The sequence below is a fragment of the Prenolepis imparis genome, unplaced genomic scaffold (genome assembly GCF_030444845.1).
Source record: "Prenolepis imparis isolate NDT839.2.m4 unplaced genomic scaffold, iyPreImpa1.0 SCAF_10, whole genome shotgun sequence".
Lineage (NCBI taxonomy): Eukaryota > Metazoa > Arthropoda > Insecta > Hymenoptera > Formicidae > Prenolepis > Prenolepis imparis.
Genome location: NW_028141168.1, coordinates 16439822 through 16463544, shown reverse-complemented (window position 1 = coordinate 16463544; position 23723 = coordinate 16439822). Strand labels below are relative to the sequence as shown.

Here is a 23723-nt window from a genome sequence, read left to right as displayed (position 1 = left end):
GAACACATCTTTTTAATAAAAATAAACTGCATATACTATAGCCATGCAGAATATAGTATCCTGAAAAACAACATGCAATTAACGGAAAAACAATATATAAGTATCAAATTGTTTGACAAGATGAAAGATGTAAGGTGTCTCCTTACATTGATAAAACTATCATAAGCGTATGTATCAGCTTCTGCATCCCAAATACATCTTGTGCCTATTTTTACACCAGCACCATGTTGCTGTCCCAAAACCACATTGACAATATATTTATATCTTTTAAACTGTAAATCTATAAAACATGTGAGAAAAAATACACAGAATTAAGTATTTATCATAACACTTTAAATATAATAATGAATGTAATTCTGATATGCAAAAAAAAAAGTAAATATTACCTTTGATTCTTCTTTCGATAACATCTGCTATATCTTTGGTCCATTGAGCAGCTGCCTCAGCATCATATGATTTCGTTGCAAGTTGATCAAACAATACATCGTGTATTATCTCTTTTGCACTTAGAGGTTTAAATCTGTATTAAAAATGTTTCAATGTTATTTAATTAAGAGCCGAAACGTTCGCTATTATTAATTATGTAATCGCTATCACCATCTATGTAATTTTATATTAAATATATTCAATCTAATAAGCATGCGCTTGATTAACTGCGCCTGGGCTCTCATAGCTAACTCAATTTGAGATTTAAATATTTATTAAAACTTAGCAGAGCCGTAACGATTGTTTTTAATTTAATTCAATCTTGTCATTTTATTATTTAATTAAATTCAGAAAAGAACATTGACTATATCAATAATGCAATTATTTAAAAATTTAATAAGAGATTGATCTATTTTATCTTTTAAATTATATTGTATATATATATCATTATTATATATAATACATTATATACTAAATTATATTATGGATATGAGAAATGATCGTATATCTTAATCTCTTGATAAACCAGCTTACTTTTCATGAAGAGGCGGTCGAATTTGATAGACTGGTTGCTGAGCTGTTTCCTCGACATCTTCGAGAACCTCCAAGTTCACATCCTTCTTTTCCTTCTCCTGCGCTATATCCGCTGCCTCTTGCACCGGGTCACGTTTCACAGAATGCGTTATTCGCTTCCCCTCTGCCATTTATGATAGATAAGACTTGCCAGTTATCAGTCCTGACAGTACTGAAAAATCATTTATATATATATTTTTTACATTCATATATAATCATTGATAAAACAAAACACGGTCTTATCATATACACACATACACTAATCAACCCATAAGAATGTCATTCGGGTTTGTTTATCAATAAAGTCAACCATGTTGGTGATAAACACCAACAAACCAATCCTGCCATATACAAGCCGCATATATTCATGCATATATATGTATTCTGTAATTAATCAATGAACTTCTGTCCCTTTACTTACACGTACAATGACATATGGCAAGGATAATTATAAGGATTGCTTATTTAATTATCATTTTTCAAACAAGTATGAAGAGGTGCAGTTGATTATCGGAAAAAGTTTAAAAAACAAGAAAAATATTCGTTTAAAGTGCGTTCAAAAATCTTACACGAAAAGTAGAGTTGCATTCAATTGACCAATCAGGACGAAAGATTTCTTTGTCCTGATTGGTCAATTGAATTCTACCCCACGAGTAGGATTCCTGAACACATCCTCACACGTAAGTATGAAATTCTAACCTGTATATTTTAACCAACTTATTAAACAACATACAAATAAATGATAATTTAATGTATACATAGTATATAATAACGTAATAATTTATTTATACACATAAACAACAGAGATATTTAAAGCTGCACTCTATTTCAACAGTTTGGTCTACATTTTTCCAAATGGGTGAATAAATCAGTGTGAATATATGCATGCTTGCATGTAATATTAGCTGAATATAATTATGGAATGTAATAAAAATGTAATAAAAATCACAAAGCATAAATATTTTTCAAAATATCTTGGCGACTCTAGTCTCAATGATCTTAAATTGCCACAAAGGCCAATGCATAATTAAAAAATAGTTATATGTCTTACGTCAACTTGCGCAACACAAGAAAATTAAAATTGCAATGTTACGAGAAAAAATTAAAAAAAAAAAAAAAACGCATTTTTTTAAAGCATTGATAGCTAATTTAAAAAAAGCATTAAGTTATAATTTGTATATATTAATAGATTGTTAATGTAATCTATAGTTTGTATTATTTATTGAAGATGTGCAATAAATAAAAAAAAGAAATTAAATATACTTAATATTCGATTACAGCGGCATTGTATATATATTTATTTATTAAAAGCCAGACAATTCTGTGGCAGAAGGAAAGAATGAACGCAGTACTTGACCGCGTTCTTTGTCTATATACAAGGTTTTCCGTTTTATCATTATTTCATGTTCGAGAGTACCTCTTGTCTTAACTAATTTCGCCTGAGATTCCTCAGTACGTTTTAATTCTGCCAATATAGCGGAAGTTTGTTCGCCAAGAGATTTCACTTCCTCGATAAGACTAAATAAAAGTTTTTCATTCATTCATTGCTTTGCATTTGATAAAACATGCTTTATTGAAATTATTAACTGAATGATCATCTTTCTTTAAATGACTTACGCAAATTGAGCTGCATCTCGACAACTTTCAACATTCTGTCGATTCAATCTATTATCCAATCTCGTTTGTGCTAATTTCATGGCGTTATTTAATCCCTTCGTCAAATCCCGAAGTTCTTCGATCAGCTTTTCCGTACTTGCTAGCTCACGCAAGCACTAAAAATACAAATATATTTAATTAATTAAATATTTTTAAATTTTACTTAATCTTGTTTTGTTGTGCTCATAAATTACTTACGCGAAGTAATTCCTTCTCTAATTGCTGAAGACAATCTTGCATAAGTTTCACGTTTTCCGCGAGTGCGACATCAACGCAAGTTGCTTGATTGCGCAAGTCTTTAATGGAATTAATATATATTTCGTTCAAAGTCGATCTTAAATTTGTTGATTTTTGTCTAGCATTCTCGCTGACGGCTAATGTTTCTCGCGTGAAGTCTTCGTAACTTGTAGGAGTTGATTGACTGAAAAAAAGTAAAATATTCATTTTATAAACTGACAACATCGCGCGAAAGTTTGGAATTAATAGCAATTAAACTATTATTCTCTCAAGTGAAAGTAGACGATTAAACCGATTATCTGTATTATTAACGATATTATTCATTATCGTCGCTATTTCTTATGAAAATTTTACTTATAATATTCTCTTTAATGTCAGACACGTATATATAAAGTGATGCAAACTTACTCGACTGGAAATCTCGTAGCTCCAGCTCTCCACAACAGAAGCGGAGAATCGTTAGATAAATTCGCACACAAGGAGTCTATATTATAAGTATGAGCTTTATCAGACCAATCATTCTCCATCCGCGCCTTGACGGTCTTTAATTCAATCGTCTGCGTCTCAATCTGTTCGTAACTTTTACTGAACAAATTTCGTATTTCCGAACAAAGCGCTATTTCCTGAAATATATGAACTTGAATTAAGATACGAAGAGATTTAATTGTCAATCATTAATTGCGACGAGATTTAATTGTCAATCATTAATTGCAAAGATATTTAATTGTTAATCATTAATTGCGAATTTTGGGCGCCGAATTAATCGAGATTCAACCTTTGTCAGTTGCTCCTCGACGTTGTCGCGGACGAGATCCGATTCCAAGCGAAAGGAACGTAATTGCAGAAACTCATTTGCGATAGATGTAGGAATGGTCAGTATTGATAAGGATCGCTGTACTCGACGACGCTCGCCCTCCAACAGTCTTATCTCTTCCACATTGGCAGCGATCGCGTGTTCTAATTCCGTCTTCCAGCGATACACCACGTTAGCTCGCGTTTTTAAATGTTCCGTCGTCTCTAATTGCGTTTTATCAGCTGCCCCATACGTTTGATCTACGCATTGCTTCGCATTACTGGCCGTGACTCTAAAAAATTAAATTTTTATGTCAGATCAGTATTATAAATATAAAGTAAATATATTTTTTTTATATAGTAAATATATTTTTTTTATATAGTAAATATATTTTTCTATATAGTAAATCTATTTTTTTTATAGTAAATCTATTTTTTTTATAGTAAATATATTTTTTTATATAGTAAATATATTTTTTATATATTTTTTAATGCGACTGAATTTATAAGCAGTATTTTTAAATATACAATGCGTTAATTATAGTGAATTATATAGTATTATAGTACAATTATAGTATAATTATGGTAATTATAGTAAAAGATATATAGTATGTTGACTCATACCGAGCGTCACAAAGTTTCTCATTCGATTGCTGAAAGATATTCAAATTATGGGCTCGCCATTCGCTCGGTCCATAACGAGTGATGGAATATTGATCTGCGACTGGTCTTAAACCTGTGATTCCACCTTTAGTGGAACACGTTACGCTGCCCGTGGCCCATGGTCCAAGTGATTCCATTGAGTATTCAGGCTTTGGTGGATAATCATCCTCGGGCTGAGGTAAATAGGGTGGAGGTTTTTCGATGTTGTCTCCGCAAGCACCTCCGTGTTCCATCGCAGATTGCATTTTCTATTTCGAAAACGAGATAAGCAATAATAGATTGTGCATGGTCATGTGCGAGATACGACGAATAAATACAATTCTTTGCAAATATATACACGCCATTTCATTCGGTTTGCTTTCTATTATTGTGTGTGCAGTGTGTATGACTGTAGTAACGTGTAATTGCACTTTACATATATTAATGAGACAAATAAACATAACGTAAAAAAATATAAATATAATTATGAAAAAAATATTTATAATTATATAAAACTATAATTATAAATATAACGTAAAAAAAAACTTACCGCAGATTGTTGCAAAACACCCTGCGTGGTTTCGACCAAACAATCATGTTCGTTCGAAATAATAGACATTTCTCGAAATAATTAATTACACGTACAAAATCCGTGTATATCGTGCTTATCAGCGTTTCAAAATTTTACAAATGTACTGAAAATGTAAAAGATTTGTTTAAAATGCACGTAATAAATATACATGAATTTCCGTGAGTTAAAGTTGCCACTTCCGTGTTGCCACACACATATGCTGAGAAAATCAGATTTATCGATTTAATACAGCATAGACGAGTCGCTTCATTTTTTTAGGAATAAGAAAGTATATATTATTTTTTAATTAACCTATTCTCCGCGCTTTTATGCTGTCAAAGAAAAATTATTATTAATAAAAAATGTATGCGAGTGCACAACTTCGGGATATTTGCACATATCTTTCAAGATACTATATCTCATATGAGCGAATAAATATTATCGTGTTATAACGGGATAAACAATATGCGAAATAATATTATGCATTCGATTAAATGTTTACTAAAGGATAATCCTACTGCTGTTATCGCGTAGATTTTTTGAGCCTGCACTATATATGCATATAAAAGTGTAATAATAACATATTATTCTATCAAAGCTGAGTATGCGCGAAGATGCCCCAAAGGTCTCTTTATCAACATTAATATTTTTTACTATGTTTTTACCAGATGTGTAATTTCCTGATAAATTCGATGAATAATTAAATTCAAAAGCTCATATAATCTCTCTCTAAAAAAGAACATTATTTAACATTTTAAAATTGACAACTACAGTACCGGTCAAAATTATATCACCTTTTGATTTTTTCAGCATAACTTGTTTTAAAGTGCACGGATCTCTACACGAATCATAACATATTTTGAAGGACGGTATAACATATATTGAATTATAATTCAATGTTATACCAACCTTCAAAACATGTTATGATTTGATAGAGATCCGTGCACTAAACAAGTTATGCTGAAAAAATCAAAAGGTGATATAATTTTGGCCGGTACTGTATATGATTATAAGGATACGACAGATAATTTAAGAAAAGATAAAGCTCTAAGTTAGAACTAATACTATAGAATTATAATGTGTGAACGATATTCTCAAAATAGATTTGTGAAACCTACATATTTAGCGGAAAAGACACTGAATACAATGCTATCTCTGCATAAGTAATATCTGCATTTTGTAATTATTCTCAATTACATATATTAACAATATGAATATTTATTATGTATATGTATATATTATGTCTATTAACATTTTAATTTTTATGCCATCAATATTAATGGAATATACCGATTTAGTAATGCAATGTTCTTTGCCAGTTTCATACTAATCATATATCCAAGAAGGACGGAAAATATGATATAAGAGAGGCATCTTCCCGCGAGTAATTAGAGCTTTTACAGCAAATCTTATCACACGTTAAGAAATAATCAACTGATAACGATATTACGAGCGACTATTTAAACAAACATTATCCATTTCTCACAATTATTCGGTAACTGTCGTCGAGTATAGACATAGCTTTTACTATTGCAGAGAAGAAAATGACAAAACAAGTGAAAATTAAATATACTCAAGTAAGTTGATATTTTGTATAATTTCATAAAATATGTAGCGATTATTATATTTTTCGTATAAATATATTTGTAGCTTTTCATTAACAATGAATTTGTGGATGCTGTGAGCGGCCGTAAATTTCCCACAATAAATCCCGTTGATGGTAAAGTCATCGCAGAAATTTCTGAAGGAGATAAGGTAAAATTGTGTAATATCATATATATTATAAAAATTTTACAGTATTTAGTCTTGGAAAACACAAATAAAATTTTACAAAAACCCGCAGATGGCGAATTAGAAAATTTCCGTGCTATACTTTTTATTTCAGAATAATCTTAATAAAATCTTAACAAAGTCTTAATAAAAAATCTAAGTTAATATTCGAAACCTTTATTCCACATCTATTCAATATAAAAAAAAGTAACGATTTAATGCAACATCAGAAAAGAATTACACAAAATTAGATGCTTTATTAATTTTTGCACTTGGAGATTCATTAGATTTTCCTGTTTGTTTTTTTCATGATTTCAAAAAAGTTTTAGAATTCAAAGGGATTTTAAAAATCTCGGAATAAAAAATGTTAAATGGACATAGGTCAATAAACAAACTTGTCAAAATTTAAATGTCAAAAAAGAATTTACAATTTTATAGGAATCCTAAACTTTAAATAAAAAATGCTTCATGAATATAAATATTCGAAAAATAGAACTCGTCGTTTGATAAGAAATTACTTGTTTGGTTCTATTTATTGCGTGTGGTGAAAAAGATATTATCTTATCATTTATCTTCATTCTTTATCTTCATTCTCAAATTTTTAACTTTTTCTACAAAAAAATATCCACAGGATATGTACAGAATATATTTCTATCAAACAATATAACATCTCTACTAATTTTTTTCCATTTCCATATATATTTCACTGTGCCTCACACAAAAAATTATGCATTTTTAAAAATTCCTGACATGTTTACGTCTTTTAGCAGATATAGATTTTGATATTAAAGAACTTTAATAATCTTTAGAATGTTTTTAGAAGAAGATATTGATATAATAATCTTTTGTTTACACATCATATTCAATAGATGAAAGTCACTTATATCACTAAAGATTGATTAAAGAGACAATAGATAAATATATTGTAAATATCAGCTGTATATGATTAATAACTGTAATTCCTTATCTAATTCTAAAATATCAAATTACTAGATTTATATTTTCACAATGTATTGATGCACATGACATTAAAATTAAGTTGTATCTAATTAATTATGTGTGTCGCTAAATTATAGCAAACACTAATTTAAATAAGACAAAGACTAATCAGTTATAATTTAAAAAATAAATTTTTTTAGGCCGATGTAGATAAAGCAGTAGATGCTGCTAAACGAGCTTTTGACAGAAATTCGAAATGGCGTCAAATGAATCCATATATTCGTGGACAACTCATGCACAAGGTAAATTATACCGTATGAAATATACCAAACACTAGTTACAGTCTGAATAAATTAACAAAAATTAATAAAATAGTTGGCAGATCTCATCGCGCGCGATCTAGATTACATTGCTACTCTTGAAACTCTTGATAATGGCAAAACGTATGCAAATGCTGTAGATGATATAAAAGCAAGTATTGCTTTTCTTCGTTATTACGCAGGCTGGTGTGATAAGATACAGGGAAGCACTATTCCAACAGGTATATTTTTGGAAATTTATGAATATTGTTACGTTTCTGTATGAGATTACTTGTAAAAGATAATATAATCTGAATTTGTAAATGTAATGTATAATATTATATAAATAGATTACTAATCAAGAGTTATTAAATCAAATAAATTGTATCTTATTAAATTCGCGTATACCAGTAATTTTTTAGTATATTCATAGAGATATATAAATTATAAATTAAATACCAGTAAATAATTGTATTTATTACTTGACTAGGTGATACCAATGTTACAATGACGCGAAGAGAGCCAATCGGCGTTGTAGGACAAATCATCCCTTGGAATTATCCTTTCATGATGATAAGTTGGAAATGGGGTCCTGCATTGGCAACTGGATGCACTTTAGTCTTAAAACCAGCAGAACAAACGCCTTTGACCGCACTTTACGCAGCCGCTCTTGCTAAGGAGGCAGGATTTCCAGCAGGTGTTGTAAATGTCATTCCAGGTTACGGTCCAACCGCTGGTGCAGCTATTGCTGAGCATTCAGAAATTTGTAAAGTTGCGTTTACTGGATCCACTGAGGTAATCACATTTAAATAAATATTTTATGCAATAATATACAATAATTAATACAATTATATTTTATTTCTATAGGTCGGACATGCCATAATGGCAGCTGCTGCTAAAAGTAATCTTAAACGTGTCAGCCTTGAATTAGGTGGCAAAAGCCCACTCGTTATATTTGATGATGTTGATGGTACGTTGTTATAAATAATACATTTAATAATTGATTATTACTATATTTTAATTTCCATCGCGATATTAATATCTTATTATTATATAATGTTATTAATTTATAGTGAAAGAGGCTGCGGAAATCGCGCATAATGCTATATTTCTCAATCATGGACAAAACTGTTGCGCAGGATCGCGAACATTTGTGCACTCTAAAATATATGACGAATTTATAAAGCACGCTAAGCAGCTGGCTCTTGCTAAAAAAGTAGGGGATCCATTCGACTCTAAAACGGATCAAGGCCCGCAGATCGACCAAGCTTCGCTGGACAAAATTATGGGCCTAATCAGTTCGGGCAAACAGCAGGGCGCTGTTGTGGAAGTTGGTGGAAATCGCGAGGGTAAAACCGGTTACTTCGTACAGCCTACAGTTTTCTCGAACGTAACCGACGATATGCGAATTGCCAAAGAGGAAATTTTTGGCCCCGTTCAAGCAATTTTGAAATTTGATACCATGGATGAAGTAATTGAACGTGCCAATCGCACCAACTATGGTCTTGCTGCTGGTGTAATTACTAAAGATATTAATAAAGCTTTGGAATTTGCTCAAGCCGTAGAAGCAGGCAGTGTTTGGTAAGTAAACAATTTTATAAAACATACTTTGCTGTACGGAGATAAATAAATATGTATACTGAAATCATAATTCTCAGGGTAAATTGTTACGATGCTATCACACCGCAAACACCGTTTGGTGGATTTAAACAATCTGGCGTGGGACGTGAATTGTAAGTAATAGTTAATTAAGCTAGATTGGAGCTAAATATTATGTAATTAAATTTATATGTTATTAATTATTAATATATATTTTTAGGGGTGAAGAGGGCTTGAAAGAATATCTGGAGATTAAAACTATTTCCATCAAAGTTACAAAAAATAATTAATATCCACAATATACAATGTGTCTTAATGTTTACTGTATCTTTTTTTGATTTAAATAACCCTTTTATAACAGAGATTTCTAATAAAGTACAATGATATATATATATACAAATAATATATGTAGTAATTTTTATCTTTTACATAATATCAATATGAAAAAATAATCATATTTGAAAAAATTCTTGAAAAAATATTAAAAAATATTAAATATTAAATAAAAAAAAATATTAAATTATTTGAAAAAATATGATTATTTTAATTGGTATTAGCAATTTAAAAAAGTATCTAACATAGGATTGCAAAAAAGATGAAACAAACAAAATAATGTTTCATATTTCTATTAATATATTATAGTTTTATTCTATTATATAAGCATTGAAATTATGCAATCTCTTATTTTAAATATAAAGATAAGTATTTTACCTTCATATAACATACTTGAAAAACTATCTATATACGAGCAGGCTCTATATAATCATCTGGCGGTACACCTAATTGTTCATCTGTCCATTTGGATGTATCTGGATACGGAAATTCCCCCTAAACATAAAAAGAATTGTTACATTAGAGAATAATAATATGAATATTAGAATTGTACAAAAGTGATAGATATTTGAAATTGTTAGATACTTACAACAATGTGACCGAAGTCATGCCAGAAATGCCATAATACCCACCACCACATAAAGCCTCCAACAGCTTCAGCTGCATATACCCATTTCTTTTCGACTGGTGGGATCTCACGATATGATCCTTGATAATGACTGATAAAAGAACAATATATTAGTAAATTATAATATTGCAAAAAAGAGTTTATAAGAAACTTTTTCTGCATCAAAATTATATGTGAACACATCGAAATACATTTACTCCGTACATTTACTTTTATTTAACACGTTCTAACACTAATAATAATAAAGACTGAGACCTAACCTATAACACATATAGAGTTACATAATATTTTACTTACTCGTGACCGAATCTGACGGACCGTAAATTCGTTGCAGGAATTTTGTTTTGGCTACTTCTATAGGCAATTCCTAATAAATTCAATCCTCGTGAAGTAATCATTGCGAAAAATCGTTACTCGTAACAGATCCTCCACAGTAAACTGCAACTTGCACTGCGCACTGCGCATGACGTAAGACAGGTTAAGTTAGAGTAGAATAAATTTGTATGTGTATGTGGACAAGAGATACATATATGTATACATCTAATTGTTAAATATAAAAATGAAATTTTTCAATTGCTGCTAACAATTGATACAATTAGAATTTGTCCAAAGTGCAATTTCATTGTTTTATATTATTAAATTCTCTTCGATAATTATGAAATAAAATAAATATATAAATCAATTTTTGAATTTTATCTCACACATAGAATAAAAGGGAATTACTATAATCAGAATTTGCATTAATTCAAAATCGATTAAAAAGCAATATATTATATTATTTTCAATATCTCAGTCAATTGCATATTAAATCAATTGTTCACAAAACAATTTATTTATAAAATTTTTTCTTTAAATTTTAAATAATTATCGTTATTATGTCGCACCTTATGTATCTAGTTTTAATACACAAGAGGCGACATAATAACGATAATTATTTAAAATTATAGAGTTGTAATATCGCTCTTTGATTTGACATTTCCAATTGCGGTCGTTCATATTTTTATTATTAATATATTATAATTTTATTCTATTATAAGCACTGAAATTTTGTAAACTCTTATTTTAAATATAATAAAATTTTACCTTCATATAACACACTTGAAAAACTATCAATGTACGAGCAGGCTCTATAATCCTCTGGCTATACCTAATTCTTCATCTAATCCATTTGGATGTATCTGGATACGGAAATTCTCCCTAAATATAAAAAAATTGTTTTATTAGAAATCATGATAAAATTATTACATTAAAGAATTGTTCGCTACATATTGAATCGCGCGCATTCAAATCGCTTTGAAATTTTCACTATTGTATGTTATTGTTTAAATTTTGCCCGCGGAAAACTGTCAAAAATGTCTCGTAAAGTGCTTGTCGCAATGAAAATATCACATCGCGTATAAATGGAAAGTTTTTACCGATTTTATATCTGAAAATCACATTATAACTTTCTTGTACTCGAAATATATTAATTTAATAAATACTTTGACATTTATTTAGTACAAAAACAGAATTAATCTAATAAAATCTAATAATTTAGTTAGCAATCATTATGTTGTCACATTTTTAATTATCTCATATATTTATAATTTACACATTATAATATTACTTTAGTTTAACAAACAATTACTTAGAGGTTTATTTGATACAAAAAAGAACCATCTAATGGTTTAGTTAGCAATTATTGTCACATTTAATTATATTATATATTTATGATTTATATCCTTCATAATGTAACGTTTCTCTTTGATGTATATACAATATTTAACATAATTTGGAAAGAAAAAATTTCTTTTATTACCTATTTTACTATTGTTATCTTAATTTAACTTGCTATTATCCGAGTATTATCAAAAAATATATTGTATATTTGTTTTTAAGAGAAAATATCGAGATACACATCAAGCTTTTATCAGGAATATCTAAACGTTCATTATTGTAATGTAAATTAGTTTGCAATCATGCAATAATAAAATTATACTTATTACTGATTAGTGTACTTGTTTACTAATAAATGTATATGTCATAAATCGAAATCGTGAAAAGCGAAGGATACAGCGCGTCTGTATTTTTTTATTTTGAAATACAATTTTTGCAAGATAGTATGTATACATTTTATTAGAAATAAGATTATATCTTCAAGGTGTAACGTATTTAAGTAAAAAAACTACCTGGCTGCCTTTTTCCATTTTGTCCTGTCCTTTTATGAGATTAATTTATGACAGCTTAACAACACAAGTCGATGGAAGTCGTAGAAGTATATCAGCCGCGGAATGTTCGCCATTATCCGCGGTACTACTGAAACTTGGGAAGCAAAAGGGGCGCCCTTCTATATTAGGGGAGCCTCGCGGCTCGTTGCTATTGGCCAAGCAGGGACGCTTTTACAAGCTGCAGCAAGGCATTTGGTTCCCGAGGTAGCAACCCTCCCGAGACTTATCCCGCATTGGCGCTTTGGCCATAACATGTGGCCCCCGGTCGTATCTAATATATTTTATAGAGGCCGCCGTCCAGTATCTTTCTCCGGCGAACGACCTCTTAACCGTAGATACGAAACACCCATGTAACCTGGAACAAAATTGTCTTTGAAAAAATACATGAAGTAAAACAGTATAAAAATTTAAATCAATAAAATATTAACGCCTTTTTTTAGTAGAAAAAAACAAAGATAAAATAACATTTTATAATAATACATTTTTTCTCCTCTATAATATTATATATCATATAATATTATTATCAGTATCATCAATATGTATATTTACGTTAGCTGTCACAAATATATAATTGTTTCTGTTTTTATCACATATATTACTTTTAACACATTTACTGCCATAAATATGATCGACGCGTATACAATTAACGTGAAAAACAAACGTCATTATTTTAGTCAAATCTTAAATATAACTATAAAACACTGTAACAATATCATTTATATTACGCAATATATCATTTTTATTATTCTTAGTTATTGTGATTTTTGTATACTCATATATTATACATTATTTAACAAAACTTAAATAATTGTAAAACATTAAAAAAGTAGTTTAAATAAATTTATTTATAAACTATTATTTATAATATATTTGTATCTTTTTTTTGCTTACTTTAAACAAACTTTACTTTGTAATGAAATTTAATTTAAGCTGAGTTAAAAATGTATGTTAAAAATTGCAAAGTTGCTATAAATATAATATCTTTAAGAAAACATATATATTATAAGAAATTATAATATATTACAACTTCTACTAAGTATAATTACAATTTCAAGAAAAGATTTTAAAAATTCCAATTTAAAACTAATACTGATATAAAATATTGCTTATATATCAATCCTTTTTGATTTTATATATACACACAATAGATTTTATTTCTCTATAAGATCAATTGTTAATAATAGTCTTTAACAAATTGGAAGTGTGTTGATTTTTTTAGCAAAAGTGACAATACAAGTCATTATACTGTCTTTCTTATATAGATCAAATCAACTAGATCACTGTAAAAATAAACATGCATATTTTTCTTTTAACAAATACCAAATGCATGATAAAAAAACTTTGCAATTTTTAACATATACTTTTACAACTCAGCTTAGATTAAATTTCATTACAAAGTAAATTCTGTTTAAAATGAGCAAAAAAAAAAAGAGTATAAAATAAGATAGTTATTGCTTATACATATATTTTATATATTGCAATATATGTTTCGAAATAATATATTGCGTAATAATTTTGAAATTAATCAACAAATAAATAACTTATTTAATATTATAACATATTATGATTGTTAATTTAGTTTTTAAAAAAGATAGTAAATGTTTTCATCTGTTTCAACCTTTCATTATTTCAGTGTATATATAACAAGTGCAAATTAATGCATTAATTTAATCGTATTTATCGAATAATGTAATTAAAAAGATATAATTAAATGTTATATAGAATAGGCATAGAAATACATTTAATATTACTAGTGATAATTATATTTTTGCAGAGTTGGCAGAAATCTAAGTGAGAGGATTAAAATATTTCTATAAAGCCCAATAGCTTTATTTCTATATAAATCAAATTGTATAATAATAGCTATATATATAAAACATTAACATGCTATATTTTAGTTTTTTGTCATATATGCATATGTTATAATGTATATATTATAATTTTGATTGATGTATATATAACTTTTTTTTTTCGGAGAAAAATACAAAATTTGTAGAAAATCTTCTGAAAAAATTACAGTTTTATAATTAGACTACTTTTTATTCTTGTTTTTATTAAAAACTAAATTAACAATCATATTTGTAGAAATAAATCTTCTGAAAAAATTACTGTTTTATAATTAGACTATATTTATTCATGTTTTATTGATTTATTATTATTGCTTCAATTTTCTTTTTTGAATTCGCGTATAGATATACTTACATCATTAAATCTATTCTCTGTAGATGATTCTCTGTATATGATTTAATTGGTATGTCGGTCATAAACAGCAAGTATCCCACGATTAGCTATGTGCATATTAACCAGACGTGTCAGCGCATCATCCGATTGTTAATTCATAATTTTAGCGTCGCCACTTCGACCAGTGTTTATACCATCGCGGTAACTTTCGTTTAGAGAAAGAAAATTTATTGATGATCCACGTTTACGAGACCATTTGGCGGTTTCCGTATACGCTCCCTGTAGATTAAGAAAAAGAACGGACTAAGTCGCACCCCTTTTACGACCACGTAAACTGCATTAGATTGCAAATTCTCGAGCACATAATAACGGTCTCATCGTCATCGTCGTCCCCATGGCGAAGAAACGGGGCCTGTAGATTAGATGGCTCGTTCGATGGGAGATACGAGAAATATGTCAGCTCGTATCCCTCGTCATCCTGGGGGCCACCCCTCCTTGGTTGACGTGGCGCGCACGCAATTTCGTTCATCCCTTCTTGCCACGAATATGTTCCACGAGAGAGTGTTTCCATGGATACTCGGTCGGCCATTTTGTTCCATGGGCGTACGAGGGATGCGGCTGAAGAAAATCCGATAAATTAACCACCGCTACGTGGGAAAGTACTTCTAAAATGGCGACACACTTCAACCATAACATAGTAACAAATATTGCATTTAAAATATAATTTTATACTTTTTTCTTTATGCAATCTACTTTTTCGTTATCTAGTTATCTATTACCTATATTTATCTACTTCCTAAACAAAAATATCTTCAAATTTGCCATTATAATTAGTTGTGAAGATTTAAAGAAATGCTATATAAAATTATCAATACAATTTTCAATATGTTTCATTAATACAATAAATATTAGATTATTTGAAAGGTTGATAAAAGATGAAATCATTATAATATTTAACTTTTTCTACAATATACACAATAAGAAAAGTATTGTAATTGCAAAATTATAATTTTCCGATTTCTAACGAATACTTTAATCTAGAAATGCGATTACATTACTTTTCGCCCTGTTAATATATTTATAAAAAAATATTTCCTATTTTTTTAATCACCATGTGATTGCCACATAGCTACAAAGTCATATGATAAAATAATCCAGACTAAAAATAGAAGATAAAAAGAAATGAGTGCACCTGAAACTGCTAAAAAAGCAGTAAAACTGATGTGGACCGAACATCTCCGAATCGCATTCTTTTCACGCATATTTGGCGTTATTGTATGGCCCAAGTTCCGCGACGTCGTGTTCCACCAACAGAAGGTTTCGATGAATGGGTTGCTAAAAGCGCACTTTTATTGCGCCTGTAAATATTACAACCTCCAATGCGTTCAACTCCTTGCTCCTTCTTTTCTATAACTAAAAATCTTTCATGATCAAAAAGATCAGGAAAAATGTTTAAAGAATACTATTATATTTGAAATTTTTATATCCTATGCATTCATGTGCTCCTAAATTTTTTTATATAATGGAAAAGTTAATAGTGTGAATATGGAATAATTTATTATGTTCTTTCGATATATGTATTTGTATAATCGCGATAATTTTAGATTTTTATGCATTTCACATATCAATAATTTTCATTGCAATACATAAAATTACATGTATATCTATATGTGTCTTGAGTGTATAAATTATTGTTATTAAAATGTTTAAATGAACTTTACCAGGTGTACTCTTTCATCAATTTAGAATCGCGATTATTTATAAATTCAATACAATCTTTTTATTTCAATATAATTTTCTAATTTCCAACAAGCATCTTAGTAAAATACTAAATCTTAAAATATAATACTATATTGCATTAAAATTGATTCGAAACTAAATGCAAATCTTAAGATTTTACATTATTAATTTTTATTTTTAAAGCTTGATTTGCGAAGATACTTTTATCTTTAATTGGTTGTAATATAATGATTAATATCTCGACACATATATTTTTATTTTTTTACTAAAGAAAAAATTATAAATTGGTTCAAGAGTGGATATGTAAAACGTGTTTAAGTATTTCACTAACATTCTATACTTGTTTCCATTATTCAAGATACGTCATTAATCATAAATAGTAATGTATTGTTTATTATCTTCGATGTATATGAAATCTTTTAATCTTGCCAGCTTAATCGGGAAAGAATGAAATATTGGATGATTGCAAAAGTTCGTGCCCGATTTGCATAGATGGTGGTAATAACTTCAAATCGGGCACGAACTTTTGCAATCATCCAATATTTGCAAATCTTTAATATATGTTAGGGATAAAAATTGAAAACAGAGGCAATGAATATCGCTAGCAATAGCTAGTTATCGCTTAAACGTATCCCATGTCAGAAACTTACGCACGGTTTCTTTTACTTGTCAATAAAAACGTGCCACATGCCCTGTTTCCTTGGTAACGACCGTAGAATTTATTTCCTCCTTCGCAATGAAGTCCTCTAATATGTCTTCCGTGAAAGTATAGCGAGGAAGTCGTTGGCCGCCGGTACTTTCGATGCGGTAGCAGCTGCTGACTCGCCAATTGGTTTTGGCAATCTATTTAGAAGAGTGATAAAAATGTTATTATTCTCTTTTTTTCAAACTACTCGATATAATATATCACAATATTGTTATATTTATTAATCCTAAAAGCCCGAACAAAAAATATGTCTGGCTATTTCACTTGTATCATTAACAGTACTTTTATTTTAAATTTATTTGCTATAAAAAAAAAGAATTTGTGACAAGTAATCTGTTTAATATTTTTTTTTTGCTTAATGTAAACAAAAATTAATGATACATTCATCAAAGAATCTATTCTATTTTTCTATTCTCTATTCTATTTGTCTGAGATTACATAAATTATGTATAGCAACAGTAATCTCTATATGTTTATATAATTTGTTTTTCTTTCGCAAAAGATCTTTTTGTTAATGTATGGTAAAAAAATCCGGTAACTTTTAAGAGATTAATAAGTCATTATTTAATTTTATATCAATGGCACACCGTTTTGTTTTTACAAAAAAAATTAATTAATGAATTAGGCATGTGCGTGTGCAAATAAAATTGCACAATTTATCAATTATAACATTTCTAAAATTTAATTACAAAAAATGCAAGAACAAAAAATATCTGAGAAAATTCGAAAGTTATATGTTCTGATGTTATAATGATATTTTTCCTCAATAATTTCGCGCTAAAAATTGAGCAAATTGTTCAGTAAATCTATTACAAAATATTGCACAGTAGAATAAAATTATTTTTGTATAAATAAATGTATAAAGTGATAAATTTAGATTTATATTTTCCTTTTCGATTTATTAGGTATAAAAATATTTTTTTTAAATATTTAATAGTTTTAAATCTCGGGTTGTATATAAGTACACGTCGGCTATAAATCTGAAGCAGACGGGAGCGTTTGTGTACTAAATCTACGACGTTCTAATTTTCTTACGCGCGTTAACTTACACTTTGTTAAGATAACGAGGACTAGAATTATCGCTCGCAGGAGGATCCTTAGAAAGTTAAGAAATCGTTCGCTCACACTAACCGCCAATCATTGCATCATAAAATATACAATGCGTGTAAACCCATTACACGAATTTAAAGATATCGCCTGAAGGATCACGTCGGTCTTGTTCCTCGTTAAGTGGCTCGCTCGTGTCTGCAAAAAAAAAAGAAGAAAATACTTCCTTTCGTAACTGCTATAATTATATACGAACGAGAATTTTTCGTCATTGGTATTCTTCAATATTAAGCAAACCGTCTGTAATTGTCGAAGATAAGCAACTATATATTCTATAAAAAATCGTATAAATCCGTATCCGAGTAAGCTTGATATTTTCGGTTTATAAAATTTTATATATGATAATATCTCATAGAGTATTCTCAGCAGATACTAACAATACAATTTTTCTCCGAGAAAAAACTGTGCATGTACATACATATGTATCTTTCCATATTACTATATATACATATATGTGTATATATATATATATGTATATACATATATAGAGTATATGTATCAAAATAAAAGAAGGAAATATATACATTCACATATCATATATATGTATATACATATATGTATAGCTATATAATAAAAAAATAAAATATATTGAAATAAAACTGTAACACCAATTAATCAATCAATTATATGTATACGTTAACTAACCTGTAATATAACGACCGGCTCTTTGCCTTCATATCGTTAACCGTATTTATATCTCCGTTCATGATATTATTAACATTATCACACTTGCAAGTGTTCGTAAACATATAATGCGTATATGAATCGTAAACGAAAGAAACGATCGTAGAAAATGCGATTTATCTGAAAAATGTATACTCTGTCTTTCGAGTCAGATATGTGAGAAGTTAGCTATATAACGACATGCGAAAATAATTTGAAAAGATTTGCATACCTATTTTGTTTCTCTGTGATCTCATTTATCGCAAAAATTACCGTGTTCGATGTAATATTTTATGTCGCCACATTCCTAAATGGATCGGTATCGTATTCGCACTACTGTGTATTGTAAATCTAAACAAAGCGGCTGGGTGGCCCGGGAGGCCGAGCTATCGCTCTCTCTTTCTTTCCCTCCCACTTCTCAAGCACTCCTTCTCGCGTGCAACGATGCAACGAACAGCGTCCACTTCCCCCACTTTACTCCCTTCTCCCACATAGTCGCGACAAGTCCACACGTGTCGCGATGTCGCGATTCTCTTCTCAACACTTACACATGCGTATGTATATTCATATATATATATATTGACAGATTTTTCGGCCTTCTATATATATAATATTATTACGAAAATGATAAATCAATTAGCTAATGAATATTATAATGCATTTGCTGATAATTAAAAATGAAAATTAGGTTAGGATTTTCGCGTTTAATATTCGCGTTAATGTATTAGCATATTTTTATGTATATTCTATATATATATATATATATATATATATTAGATTAATTAACAAGTTCGATTTTTGGTAGGCGGTTTAGTATATGCATGTATACGTCTAAAATAAACAACATTGCTGTACATTGCGTTATGCATTGACAATATCTATGTTCTAGTGCTCTAAAGTTATGTAAAGTTATATAAATCTAATATGCTTCTAAAGTTATAGAAACAAGAACGCGGAGAGTATTTGATTACTTCATTAAATACACAATAAATAATTTGCATGGCATGCAAATAAAAGGTATATACATTCCAATTGTCATTACAAATGCTTCGAATTATTTCATTGATTATTCAGGAGATAAAAAATCTGTTCCGTTTGTTCTAAAAGAGGACTCATCCAGACAAATTTTTACATAAATGCGTAAAGAAATTAATCAAGTATCTAATATATATATATATATGTATATGAAATATTATATTAGACGAATAATATATATATATATATATATATATATATATATACATATATATTAATGTTGCAATATATTTAATATTAGAAACTAGCATTAAAGTAATTTACGATAGCCATATTAAATTCCCATAATTCGGAGTCGCGTGATTGGACGCGCGCTCTATCGGAATCAAAAATACATTGTCTAGTCTACATGTCGCGCTTGTTTATGGTCATTACTGTCTTGTTAGAAAAAGAGCGGCAATCGTGACGTCGCGACGAAGCAAGTCTAATCGTGTTCGGGCCGTTGCGAGCATCGGTATCAAATTAATCGTGTCCTGCCATCATTTACTTGTCGCGTGTCGTATATCCGTAATACGGTTTCGAGTTACTACGACTGACAATGAGTATCGAATCGTCCGCAAGTATTTCGTGGGACATCGCGTCGGCGGTGCAAGAATTTCGCGAGCATTTACACTCCGGGTAGAAAAATATACAAGCGTCGGGAGTGTCGAAAAAAGTATCGGGTGCGATCGTCGTATTTTATACATGAATACATGAATATTTCGCGTCATATGATCGCGTCGTGATCGGAACTGAATCTACGAACCGAAACTACGAACCGAACTTTTCGCCAAGTGAGCATTTCGCCAGATTAATTCGTCGTCGAAGCGTTTGAGTAAGATGGCGGCGAAGATAAGTATCCCACTCAAGTATCAGGAGCGGCGAAGAAAATCTCGGCAGGAGAGTCGAAGAAAGCATCGGGCGATCGTCCTATTACGCATAAATACATGTCTCTCGCGTCGTGCGTGATCGGAATTTCGAAATTCTGAGTATTTCGCGAATGAGTGATGAGATCTTCGTCGAATCCAGATTCTCATCATCGACGAAGGATCGAGGACTAAGGCGGAGTAAGATGGCGGGGTATAAAAGACCGGTGCCGGTGAGTGAATTTTTTTTTTATGTAATATATTTTCATTATGTTATACTCGCCTGATTAATATGATAAGAATATGTTTGTAACAAAAGTTTGAAAAAAGACAAAATGTTTATGCACGTGAAATATTAATATATCCGCTAAAATTGACAATGAGATATATAAATGAATATTTATATAAAATTTTTCCATTTAATCTCCGAAATATGTGTTGCTTGCTGTTGAAATATTTTCTTTCTTTCATATATTTATTTGCAACATCATAGTATATATTTGTGTTCTTGTTAATTATATCCATGGTATTTAGAAAATTGTATCTAATTAATAGAAAGGCAACTCGATTTTATATCAATATATTTAATTCGATATCTAATTTGGCAAAAATATTAAGACGATTATGGCTGCGGTCGAGAATGCACTACGAATGCTTTGAAACATCATTCTATCTTTGTTCTACATTCCAGAAGAATAAAGATAGAATGATGTTTCGGAACATTTGTAGCGCATTCTTGACCGCAGCCTAAAGACTGTTGAAATTTACACTGCAAATAATCGTTTACCACAGGAGATAACTATATTCTGAGCATTCTGTTATACCGACTGAAAATTATTTTGGAGAACTTCTTTTCCAACATATCTCTCTCATTGATTATGAGAATTCTCACTAGAGGGCAAGTCTTTATGTGGGTGTTTTTTTTCTCCTACTAGACAACACAAGTGCGCGCTATCTTTCGGTTTTATGTTAAAAAGAATGATATTTAAAAAAAAATAATTAAAGTTTATTTAAACTCGATTAATATTTTCTGACAGAAATCAGCTGATTAAAGCGTTAACTTGCTAATTAAATTTTAAAATAAAAATATGTTATAGACATTAAAATCTCGTCATTTATACCTCAGTTTTAGCGGATATATTAATATTTCACGTTCATAAACATTTTGTCTTTTTTCAAACTTTTGTTAAAAACATATTCTTATCATATTAATCAGGCGAGTATAACATATTAAAAATATATTACATAAAAATTTTTAAAAATTTTTTAGAATTATATGAAGTAATGAATTATTCATTTAATATTTGCATTTGTACTTTGTTTCAGAAAATACAAGGAGAAACATTCCATCCAATTTCGCCGATTTCGCCGATTATGGACACATGCAATCTCTTTTCGCTTTTCGCAGCGCGAAGTAAGTAACTTAGAATATGTATTTTTCGATTTCGTGACCAACGATAATTCGGTATAAGACAATATTTACACCACCGAAGCATATCGGTGCGCAAGATGTTAATTATTGCTGGAGTAAATGCCTCTCAGTTGCCTTGTGTTCGATTTCGCGCTTTTGTCATATTAGTATCAGAAAAATTCGTGTTGTATGTTTCGCATAGTCTGATGTCTCATATAATTTTTAACATTGCAGATGTCGAGTGGCGAGTGCAGTCGGAGATAAGTGGTATCTTCGGACATCACGTGTGACGAGCCGGAAGTGTCGAATCTAGCAACGAACGAACGTCTCGATCTACCCATTGGATTACGCGGTCGGGCATCTCGCGATTATTTAAAATCGGCGTTCGTTGCTTCGCGAGTTCGAGTGTTTGTCGTGAGACGTTTCTCCAAACACGTATTTCGCGTAATTTATGATAGGTATCGCGGATACCTGCGGGTGTGACGAGCCGGAAGTGTCGAATTTAGCGACGAACGAACGTCTCGATCTACCCATTGGATTACGCGGTCGGGCATCCGCGATTATTTAAAATCCGTGTTCGTCGCTTCGCGAGTTCGAGTGTTTGTCGTGAGACGTTTCTCCAAACACGTATTTCGCGTAATTTATGATAGGTATCGCGGATACCTGCGGGTGTGACGAGCCGGAAGTGTCGAATCTAGCGACGAACGAACGTCTCGATCTACCCATTGGATTACGCGGTCGGGCATCCGCGATTATTTAAAATCCGTGTTCGTCGCTTCGCGAGTTCGAGTGTTTGTCGTGAGACGTTTCTCCAAACACGTATTTCGCGTAATTTGTGACAAGTGTTGCGGATCTTTCAACATCGCGGGATGGATGCATCGACCCCCCGGTGAGATTATTAATTATTTATTTTATTCATCAAGGACCACATATTCGCGGTAGTTTACGTATCAAAGTTACACATCATTGGTCGCGATGCGGAGAAACAAATTCTTGACAATCTCATCAAAACCTTGTGCATTTATTCATGCCGTAATAAAAAAAAAAACAGCCTCCATAACTCGAAGTTTCTTCTTTAGTTAGAGTAGCAATTCTAATAACAGTAATTATTTGTAATATAAAGTTCGTTTAAACTCGATTAATATTTTTTCATACAAATCAGCTGATTAAAGCAGTAATTTGCTAATTAAATTTTAAAATAATAATATGGTAAAAAATTAAAATAATAATATGTTGTAAATAATACGTTATAATACTTTATTCTTGATTAATATTTTTTGACAAAAATCAGCTGATAACTGTCAAAAATATTAATCGAGTTTAAAGAATTGTCATATTATTTAAAACATTTTAATTTTTATAA

General features: G+C 30.0%; 4 protein-coding genes and 2 long non-coding RNA genes across 9 annotated transcripts in view; 3 read left to right on the top strand and 3 right to left on the bottom strand.

Moving 5' to 3' along the window:
• Positions 1-966: 966 nt before the first annotated feature.
• Tektin-a (Tektin A) lies at positions 967-5764 on the bottom strand. 2 transcript variants are annotated; one of them, XM_083048776.1, is made up of 7 exons: positions 4877-5763; positions 4309-4595; positions 3668-3977; positions 3301-3515; positions 2854-3076; positions 2617-2771; positions 967-1171 (listed from the first exon to the last, which is right to left on the bottom strand). In XM_083048776.1, exons 1-7 carry the CDS (start codon positions 4943-4945, stop codon positions 1090-1092), a joined length of 1341 nt encoding a protein of 446 aa, XP_082904902.1. In that variant the 5' UTR covers positions 4946-5763; the 3' UTR covers positions 967-1089. The 2 variants fall into 2 exon arrangements, with proteins under 2 accessions (XP_082904902.1, XP_082904901.1); XM_083048775.1 differs by lacking the exon at positions 967-1171 and adding an exon at positions 2257-2517 and having other exon boundaries at positions 4877-5764.
• Positions 5765-6339: 575 nt separating this feature from the next.
• LOC145942241 (aldehyde dehydrogenase 1A1) lies at positions 6340-9907 on the top strand. Its single transcript, XM_083048777.1, has 9 exons — positions 6340-6474; positions 6548-6652; positions 7807-7908; positions 7982-8147; positions 8396-8700; positions 8773-8875; positions 8979-9486; positions 9564-9638; positions 9725-9907. Exons 1-9 carry the CDS (start codon positions 6442-6444, stop codon positions 9792-9794), a joined length of 1467 nt encoding a protein of 488 aa, XP_082904903.1. The 5' UTR covers positions 6340-6441; the 3' UTR covers positions 9795-9907.
• Ndufb2 (NADH dehydrogenase (ubiquinone) 1 beta subcomplex, 2, 8kDa) lies at positions 8513-10942 on the bottom strand. Of its 2 annotated transcripts, none has more exons than XM_083048779.1 (4): positions 10763-10942; positions 10427-10556; positions 10231-10332; positions 8513-8653 (listed from the first exon to the last, which is right to left on the bottom strand). In XM_083048779.1, the coding sequence occupies exons 1-3, from the start codon at positions 10861-10863 to the stop codon at positions 10243-10245; spliced, it is 321 nt and encodes a 106-aa protein (XP_082904905.1). In that variant the 5' UTR covers positions 10864-10942; the 3' UTR covers positions 8513-8653; positions 10231-10242. The 2 variants fall into 2 exon arrangements, with proteins under 2 accessions (XP_082904905.1, XP_082904904.1); XM_083048778.1 differs by having other exon boundaries at positions 8515-8653; positions 10216-10332.
• A 646-nt stretch (positions 10943-11588) lies between these two features.
• LOC145942113 (uncharacterized) lies at positions 11589-17365 on the bottom strand. The gene is made up of 6 exons (XM_083048599.1): positions 17244-17365; positions 16046-16266; positions 15216-15471; positions 14875-15132; positions 12634-13027; positions 11589-11662 (listed from the first exon to the last, which is right to left on the bottom strand). Exons 2-4 carry the CDS (start codon positions 16113-16115, stop codon positions 15081-15083), a joined length of 378 nt encoding a protein of 125 aa, XP_082904725.1. The 5' UTR covers positions 16116-16266; positions 17244-17365; the 3' UTR covers positions 11589-11662; positions 12634-13027; positions 14875-15080.
• Positions 17366-19556: 2191 nt separating this feature from the next.
• Positions 19557-22960, top strand: LOC145942063 (uncharacterized). Of its 2 annotated transcripts, XR_014426296.1 has the most exons (4): positions 19557-19623; positions 21113-21182; positions 22276-22363; positions 22595-22960. It is a non-coding gene; the product is annotated as an uncharacterized LOC145942063 (long non-coding RNA). The 2 variants fall into 2 exon arrangements; XR_014426295.1 differs by lacking the exon at positions 19557-19623 and having other exon boundaries at positions 20556-21182.
• The window catches only part of LOC145942064 (uncharacterized), a 73727-nt gene continuing 72957 nt past the window's right edge, over positions 22954-23723 (top strand). The window contains exon 1 of the long non-coding RNA XR_014426297.1: positions 22954-23249. This is a non-coding gene — a long non-coding RNA (uncharacterized LOC145942064). The remainder of the gene's footprint in view (positions 23250-23723) is intronic.

What these genes read in the sequence shown, in the direction of transcription:
- LOC145942113 (XM_083048599.1), bottom strand. Translation starts at nt 16,115, where the DNA reads ATGCGTGAAAAGAATGCGATTCGGAGATGTTCGGTCCACATCAGTTTT. An exon ending in TGCTTTTTTAGCAGTTTCAG is followed by an intron (nt 15,472 to 16,045) that starts GTGCACTCATTT and finishes GATTTTCTTCAG; the next exon opens with CCGCATCCCTCGTACGCCCA. An exon ending in GACGATGAGACCGTTATTAT is followed by an intron (nt 15,133 to 15,215) that starts GTGCTCGAGAAT and finishes CTTAATCTACAG; the next exon opens with GGAGCGTATACGGAAACCGC.
- LOC145942241 (XM_083048777.1), top strand. Translation starts at nt 6,442, where the DNA reads ATGACAAAACAAGTGAAAATTAAATATACTCAA. An exon ending in CGTTTACTGGATCCACTGAG is followed by an intron (nt 8,701 to 8,772) that starts GTAATCACATTT and finishes TTATTTCTATAG; the next exon opens with GTCGGACATGCCATAATGGC. An exon ending in GTAGAAGCAGGCAGTGTTTG is followed by an intron (nt 9,487 to 9,563) that starts GTAAGTAAACAA and finishes CATAATTCTCAG; the next exon opens with GGTAAATTGTTACGATGCTA.
- Ndufb2 (XM_083048779.1), bottom strand. Translation starts at nt 10,863, where the DNA reads ATGATTACTTCACGAGGATTGAATTTATTAGGAATTGCCTATAGAAGT. An exon ending in TCCGTCAGATTCGGTCACGA is followed by an intron (nt 10,557 to 10,762) that starts GTAAGTAAAATA and finishes TTCTTTTATCAG; the next exon opens with TCATTATCAAGGATCATATC. An exon ending in ATGACTTCGGTCACATTGTT is followed by an intron (nt 10,333 to 10,426) that starts GTAAGTATCTAA and finishes TTTTATGTTTAG; the next exon opens with GGGGAATTTCCGTATCCAGA.
- Tektin-a (XM_083048775.1), bottom strand. Translation starts at nt 4,945, where the DNA reads ATGTCTATTATTTCGAACGAACATGATTGTTTGGTCGAAACCACGCAG. An exon ending in GCTACGAGATTTCCAGTCGA is followed by an intron (nt 3,077 to 3,300) that starts GTAAGTTTGCAT and finishes ACTTTTTTTCAG; the next exon opens with TCAATCAACTCCTACAAGTT. An exon ending in TAGAGAAGGAATTACTTCGC is followed by an intron (nt 2,772 to 2,853) that starts GTAAGTAATTTA and finishes TTGTATTTTTAG; the next exon opens with TGCTTGCGTGAGCTAGCAAG.